The sequence below is a fragment of the Doryrhamphus excisus genome, linkage group LG21 (genome assembly GCF_037039965.1).
Source record: "Doryrhamphus excisus strain RoL-2023G ecotype Guam linkage group LG21, RoL_Dexc_Guam_v1.1, whole genome shotgun sequence".
Lineage (NCBI taxonomy): Eukaryota > Metazoa > Chordata > Actinopteri > Syngnathiformes > Syngnathidae > Doryrhamphus > Doryrhamphus excisus.
Genome location: NC_136377.1, coordinates 3,606,410 through 3,614,347, shown reverse-complemented (window position 1 = coordinate 3,614,347; position 7,938 = coordinate 3,606,410). Strand labels below are relative to the sequence as shown.

At 41.3% G+C, this 7,938-nt stretch overlaps 1 protein-coding gene across 4 annotated transcripts in view; it reads left to right on the top strand.

Moving 5' to 3' along the window:
• The first annotated feature begins 847 nt into the window (after window positions 1-847).
• The window catches only part of LOC131137773 (glucocorticoid receptor-like), a 64,879-nt gene continuing 57,788 nt past the window's right edge, over window positions 848-7,938 (top strand). For 3 of the 4 annotated variants that reach the window (XR_013625138.1, XM_058086032.2, XM_058086030.2), the window contains exons 1-2: window positions 848-1,822; window positions 5,497-6,575. Coding sequence is in view for 3 of the 4 variants with exons in the window: in XM_058086032.2 (XP_057942015.2) it covers window positions 5,506-6,575 (1,070 nt within the window). In the remaining variant the exon portion in view is untranslated. Of the gene's footprint in view, window positions 1,823-3,672; window positions 3,694-5,496; window positions 6,576-7,938 lie in introns of those variants that run through there. The other variant, XM_078787505.1, reaches the window with a different exon arrangement.

The window sequence follows — 7,938 nt, the reverse complement described above, 5'->3', positions numbered from 1 at the left end:
CCCAAGGCAAACAGGTCCGAGGTGACCGGACAGACCAAGAGTGATTCAGAAGACCCCATATGAACAAGAACAAGAGGAGAAACCGTACCTCGCCCGGATGTGGGATACCGGGCCCTCACCCTGGAGCCAGACCCAGGGGGGCGGGGCTCGCAGGCGGGCGCCTGGTCGTCGGGCCTTCACTCCCAGCCCGAAGACGCCACACGGGATCTCCCCCTCTTAGACCCACCACCTACGGGGGCAAGCATAAGGGCCCGGTGCATTGGGTGTGTTGGGTGGCGGTCAGGTCAAGGGCGGGTGCGAAGGCGACCTGGTCTTCGGCGGCCAAATCTGGTTGAGTTTCCTCCGTAGGGTGAGGAGCTCAGCCATCCGGGAGGGGCTCAGAGTAGAGGAGTCAGTTGAGGTGGCTCGGGCATCTAGTCCGGATGCCTCCCGGACGCCTCCCTGGTGAGGTGTTCCGGGCATGCCCAGCCGGGAGAAGGCCCCCGGGGCAGACCTATAGGACACGCTGGAGGGACTATATGTCTCACAGCTGGCCTGGGAACGCCTTGGTGTCCTCCCGGTGGAGCTGGAGGAGGTGGACGGGGACCGGGAAGTCTGGGCTTCCGTACTAAGACTGCTGCCCCCGCGACCCGGACCCTGATAAGCGGAGGAAAATGGATGGATAGTATAGTACAGTACAGTACTGTAGTAAAACTCTATTCTTCAATCCCAATGTTACGCTGCGAGGCCTTGGCGTATGGTCATGAATATGATCATTTCTGGCGTGGGTTAAATCCACGTGTTTCCTTTTAAAATCACAGGAAACAGGAACAGCCGATTCTAATCACTTAAATTTCACGCTACTTTGTGGTCTTCTTTTGTAAGCACAGTGACCCCACAAGCTATAAAAAGAAAGAAAAGAAAGAGAAATATTTTTTTGATAGTTTATTAAGTGTTTTTCAAAGCTCGAAGGAGTGGGCTACAGTGGATTCCACAGTGGACGACGAGGAAGACACGTTTTGACAGATTCCTCAGCAGCAAGGCAAGAAGGGGCGTTCACCCGCAAGTGTCAAATTAGACGGATGCGTCAAGTTAATATTGTACACCAACTCTCACAGGAAACCTGTTGAACGACGTAAAAAAAAAAGAAAGAAAAAAACGTTAAAACTCATCGACTGCAACTTTACGCTAAATTAATTATGTTGCGTGTTTTGAAAGTATACCAATAAGGAACGTTGTATTTTAAAAAAATACCGACTAGCCGCGCAGAGTTGAAACACTTCCGGTGGTTGCTTTTGCTTTGAAAAGCACTAAGCGGAAATGCTTCTATATTCCTCCAGGACCTTGACACTACTAAACTAACTGTCCGCCCAGCTTGGCGGAGTTTGCAGCATAGTGCTGCCGAGCTGGTCGTCGCCCTTATATAACTTTAATGCCTCCAGCTTGCATGACGCATTTGCGACATTTATTCCACCGAAGGATCCGTCGACAGTTTTTTTTTTTAAAAAATCCACAGTAGCATATAAACGAACACTTTTCTTTGAGTGTTTTTATACACGCGTTTCCTTTAATGATTTACACCTCTGAGTGGGGGAAAGTGGAGCAGGCGAGACTGGGGAGGCTTCGACTCGGATCTGCTTCCTCCTCCTCCTCCGTCGACATTGTTTACTTTAGTTGCTAAATAGTTAGCTCTCAGTCGGATTATTTATTCGAGTGGTGTCGTCAGTTGGACGGTATGTTTTTTTATTTGGTTTTTAATTTTTTTTTTAATCTGTCTGGACTTTGTGTTTGTGACTCATTTTGACTGGAGATGACTTAAACGACAAATCTTCTAAAACAACAGGTAAGATCCACTTTTCTATTAATGCATTCATTTTGTAATGGCGCTGATTGTTATACACATCTGAGGAGGCCTGGAAATGACCTAATGTCTGTGTTGTTTGGGAGTTAAAAAGCAATAGCATCCTTGTCAAGAAAGGGCGATAAAGTGCAGTTCATCCAGGCAGCCAACAGGTTGCGCTAATGTCGCGCTCTCTTTTAGGAAAAAAAAGCACAAAAATGCAAAAAAAAGCTTGGAAAAACACGACGTTTCCATCTTAAAACATTCCAATCTGTGACATGCTTTTTTTTTTTGCGTTTCAAAGTGCACGAATGCATGTCTTGAGTGGAGGTGTCTTGCATTAAGTACGTTAAGTGCAGTGCATGAGTGCTCACAACTTACTTATACTCGCATTGCTACACTGAATTTAAAAAAAACAAAGATAATAATGCAGAGTTTTGACGTCATAAGGAAACATTATATGAATATTGTTTGTTTTTGTAGTTTCCAGTGGCCTAGAAGTGCATCATACTGAAAGCATATTTTGGTTGCCTTAGTAATAAACCACATAAAAGAGGTGGAAATATTAGGAACTTCATGTTTTCCAATGTCTTTACATTTATTGTTGATGAAAATTCTATTTTTTGCTGTGTAATATTGCTTCATTTGATATATTTAATTATTATTTTATTATTATTGTACATCATTAGGCACACCATCACAACACAACAATACTATAAATGTCATTTACATAGGTTTCCATTATGCATTATGTATATATGATTAAATGTATATTGCTTAGTTTAGTATGAATTATATTCAATATATGTATTATAATGATAAATAGGATGAATACAATTCTCATGTTTAGAATTTGTACAGAAAAAATAATAAAACCAAAACCAAAAATGTGTTTATATGTTTGCATGGGTTATTATTACAAATAAGACACATGAATAATTGTAATAATTATAAATATTACAATAATAGGACTTCTAATATAGATATAATATTCTATTTGTTGTTATTACAAATAATAGACATGTTTTCAAATTAGAAATGTCAAAATTGAACTGTTTTAATGTAGTGGTAAAGTGGAAAGTAACATGCTTTTTCAAAAATATATTCTTATTATTCATTTCATTAAATATTATACACCTTCTAATTCAGGGGTCTCAAAGACGCGGCCCGCGGGCCATATGTGGCCCGCTGGACACTAGTTTGAGGCCCTTGCCTCGATATGTTAGTGCGGCCCGTGCAAGTTTGATATGGATGCTGTATGGTATCATGTACCCAGAAAAAATTATTACGTTTGATTAATGTTCATGTTAAAGGTTAAATAACTGTTAATAGTTATCCTCCCTATCCGTGTGGAAGTGGTAGGTTTTTGGCTATTTAAGTTGAAAGGAAATAACTTGAAGGCTACCGTTTAGGTCGCTAGCTCTCTAGTTTGCGAGTTAGCGTGTGTCTCAAGACCCTGCAGTTGTGCAATATGTTGTAAATAAAAAGAGTATAAATGTGACTATAGTCGTGTTTTGTCATGTCTACAGGGCTCTAATAATGCTTTGTTCATTTTAATGTGAAAAAAATAATTTTGTCTACCCACCAACTATATGTGGTTTCTTACGTTTTTATTATTTGCCGTTTTATTATTATTATTATATTTATTTATTACTGATTGATTGATTTTCTTTATTCTTGTTCTTATTTTGTGTAGAAAAATAAAAATTAAGATATTTGAGAACAGTGGAAGGTTTTATCAGAGCTTTTCTTGTAGAAAATCGGAACCAAAGCAAAGTTTATTCATTTTTCTGTTTTTAATAAATGCTTGTTTTTTTTTTGGAAAACCTGATGCGGCCCAGCCTCGCCCAGACCCTAGCTCCAGTGGCCCCCAGGTAAATTGAATTCGAGACCCCTGTTCTAATTAATATCTTCCCCCCTCATGTCCGGTAGTTAATTAAGCCAATCCTAACTATATTATAAAATAATTCAGAATTTTTTGTTCCTGATTGTGTATGAAGTGTCCTATACATTTTTTTTAATTTATTTATGAAACGTGAGTTTTTCTCAAGTTTGGCTCATTTGAGCATCATAACAACAACAGCAGTATCAGTGCAACAAACGGCTGTTCTTATAGTACCAAAAGTCCCACATGTGACAGGCCCTTAAGGTACAATTGCATGCAAATATTTGGCCTCCTACAAAGCAGGTGCCCTCTGGCTATGGTTGTATCTTATGGGCTTTACGTTGGTCTCATTTTGCACTTTCTTGCGAGTGAAGACAGCGTGTGGCCCCGAGGGCCCGTGTGGGGGTTAATTTGCATTGACAGGAGAACGCGGTGGACGTGTTTTAGCACAGAAACTCACTTCAAAGGCAGAAATAACATTAGCAGACAATTACACTTATTTATGTCCTGCAGTCGTCAACGTCTGTCTTTGTTTAATTCAGGTCAGTGTGTGTGTGTGTGTGTGTGTGTGTGTGTGTGTGGCATTTGTGAGCATTTGTGGGCGTTCTTAAAGAAAGGAAATTGCCCGTTTGGTGCTGTTGATGTTTCTTCAATGATAGGTAGATAAGAAGTAATGCATCTTTGTTGTAGTCACTGATGACATCTCCAGATGTAGGAGGGTGTGTTCACACTTGTCATTTGAATCCGGTTACAACGAAATCTGTTTGCTCTGCCAATATGGTTAGATTGGTTACATGTCAAAAAACACAGACCGCTTAATCCAGGACTGGATCAAACAGGCAGGCCAAGACCACCTGAGGGGATGCAAGCGGGCTGAGATGACTCTTGGATTCTATCCGACCGCCTCCAAAAATCGGAATCTATGTCTTTAAATGCGAGCAAACCCGACATCCATACATTTTTTTTTTACCGCTTATCCTCACGAGGGTCACGAGGGAGCCTATCCCAGCTGTCTTGTACACCCTGGACTGGTGGCCAGTCAATCACAGGGCTCATATAGACAAACAACCATTCACACTCACATTCATACCTATGGACAATTTGGAGTCGCTAATTAACCTAGCATGTTTTTGGAATGTGGGAGGAAACCGGAGTACCCGGAGAAAACCCACGCATGCACGTGGAGAACATGCAAACTCCACACAGAGATGGTTGAAGGTGGAATTGAACCCTGGTCTCCTAGCTGTGAGGTCTGCGCGCTAACCACTAGACGGCCGTGCCGCCCCCAATCCATTTTAATAAGAAAAATCCAATTCATCCCAAAATCCATTAATCCAATCAATGCTTTTCCTCATTAGGGTCACAGGTAAGCTGGAGCCTATCCCAGCTGACTTCCATCCGAGACCGGTTGGATACCAAAAATCAGAATAATGATAAATGAGTGAATAACAAGCAATGATGGGAATGAATCAACGCACCAAATACTAAAATACGTGCAATACTGTACAATAACCAAGTAAACGTCTGAAAACCAAGGCAAGATTTCCAGTGATAGTGATATCCAGTCACTATAAGAAGTGAAGTCAAATTCATTACTTTATTTACATTTTTTGGTTTATTTATGTCAGTTTTATCCAGACTGTACCTGGTAATTGGCCTGGTTGAATCCAAATAGTACACTCCATTTTGCCTCGGTTGCTTTTGAAGACACGATGCAGCTCGAATTTTCCACTTCATCCCGACTAATGTCATATGCTCTTTCTTTCCATGTGCCGGGAATCAACCCTCGAAGAATAACAAAATGGATCGGGGTGGACCGAATTGCAATGGTAATCCAGACGGCCGCCTGTCATTTGCAGAGTCTGGAGTATGCGGCGATGGGGGTAACGTGACCCCTGCTATAGCCCCACATGGACGGGGTGGAGCCAAAGACCAGGTGGAGCTAGGAAGTCTTTTTGACTCCCATCCGCAAGTCATGTGCGAAGGGTCTGATATGAAATCGGGTAAAATGATCAGACTCGAGAAACAGGATATCGGTGTGTTCAACATCGAGGATGACTTGGCGCTCCTGAATCAGAATATTGCAGAACTGGACAACGCGTCCACGTCTGTCCTCCCCCTGCCAGACCTTTTCCCCCAGCACATCAAACAGGAAGGCGACTTCTCATTGGATAAAGAACTGGGAACCTGCGGCGGACACGCAGGTGCTACTTCCTGTGAATTGACGGGGACTCGCCTGATTGAGGAGAGCGAACTTTGGAAAGACCTGGACCTTTCCGGATCCCTGCCGGAGATCGGCGAGTTTGATTTGGGTTCGGAAGTAGCTCACTTGGATAACATCCTGCACGATAGCAGCATCGTCGGCGGACCCATCGGAGGTTTAGCAAAAGTAACAAAACCGCCCGTGAATAACGGCAGGAGCTGTCAAGACTCGAACGACGCAAGCCAGCAACAACAGCACGCCGTCCTCCACCATCCTCACCAGCAACATCACCTTCTACAGCTTCACCATCAACCATCACTTCTGTCCAGCGTCGTCATCAAGGAAGAACACCAAGACAACGCATTCGTACACAATCCCGGTGCGGTCAAGTCGGAGAAGCAGGAACGGCTTCCCTTCTGCCAGTCTCAGTGTCTCCAAGGCAGCATGGGGTCACTCCACATCGAGGCCCCGTTGTCCTCGTCCATGGACTCGATTCCTGACTACTGCTACAGAACCAACCCAACCCCCAGCATCATAGACCGAAAGCCCTTTGGCATGTACTCAAACCCAACCCCAGTCGGGGAGAGCTGGATCCCGGTGGTTCCAAGGGCCAATGACGGACTCTCCACCACGACTGCTTTGACCTCGTACCCTCTCAGCTTCTCAGGGTAGGTAACATTTTTCGTATATTTGAAGTCGCTCTATTGCTGTTGGTTTCAGAACCGGCTTTGTCTTTGTTGAGCTTGACCGGGAATCTGTTTCTGAATCTGTTTGTTGCTCTTTTCGATTCGACTCAAACCTAGATCAAATCTACTTTCAGACCCAACTGAAGATTTCCTAAAATTAGGTGTAAGAATCTGATTGATTGATCTCAGTTGATGTTTAAATACAGATTCCGAATCACATCTGAGTTAAATTATTGGATTTCATGTCAGAAACCAGACAGAAACTTTAAAATTGCTGTTAAATATACAACCTGGATCAGATTTGGATTTAATATGGTTTTGGATCTGCACTCAAATTGAATAAAAGTTGAAATATGTGACGAGGTTCAATTGGGTTTTTCTTGATAAAATACAAATGTGATGTGAATCTGTATCAGAGCTGGATTAAATTTGGTTTCTGACTAATTGGGTGAAAATATGAAAGAGATGCAAACATAACAATAAATGAGGTTTTCCGTAATACATTTAAAAATGTGTTGACTGTAGAATCTGATCTGGATCAAATTTGGTTTTGAATCACAAATATGAAAACAAATATGAACAGTGATGCAGCACCAGTCAAAAGTTTGAATATTTGTATATTTTTGAAGTCGCTTTATTGCTGTTGGTTTCAGAACCGGCTTTATCTTTGGTGAGCTTGACCGGGAATCTGTTTGCTGGATTTTTGTTGCTCTTTTTGATTCGACCTAGATCAAATCTACTTTCAGACCCAACTGAAAATTTCCTAAAATTAGGTGTAAGAATCTGATTGATCTCAGTTGATGTTTAAATACAGATTCCACATCTGGGTTATTGGATTTTCTGTCAGAAAATTTAAATTGTGAAAAACAGAATCTGTATCAGATCCATTTGTATTTTAAATCCATTTTTAAACACAGCCCAAAACCAAATTTAATCTCGATCTGATCCACATTCAACGTCTAAAAGGTATTTTAATTTTTATCAAAAGAAAATCCAATTGAACAGGTTCACATTTTTCAAATTTTCCTTGCATATGAACCGACTTTAATCCAGATCTGATCCACATTCCACGTCTAAAAGGAATTTTAATTTTTATCAAAAGAAAATCCAATTGAACAGGTTCACATTTTTCAATTTTTCCTTGCATCTGAACCGACTTTAATCCAGATCTGATCCAAATTCCAAATTCTAAATATATATATACATATATATATGTAACACTCGACATATATATATATATATATATATACATAACGTATATACATTTCAATCTCTCAAATGTGAATATTTCATTTTCTTCCTCATCTATGAGAAAAAGAATACATTGTTGCCTCCTTTCTGGTAT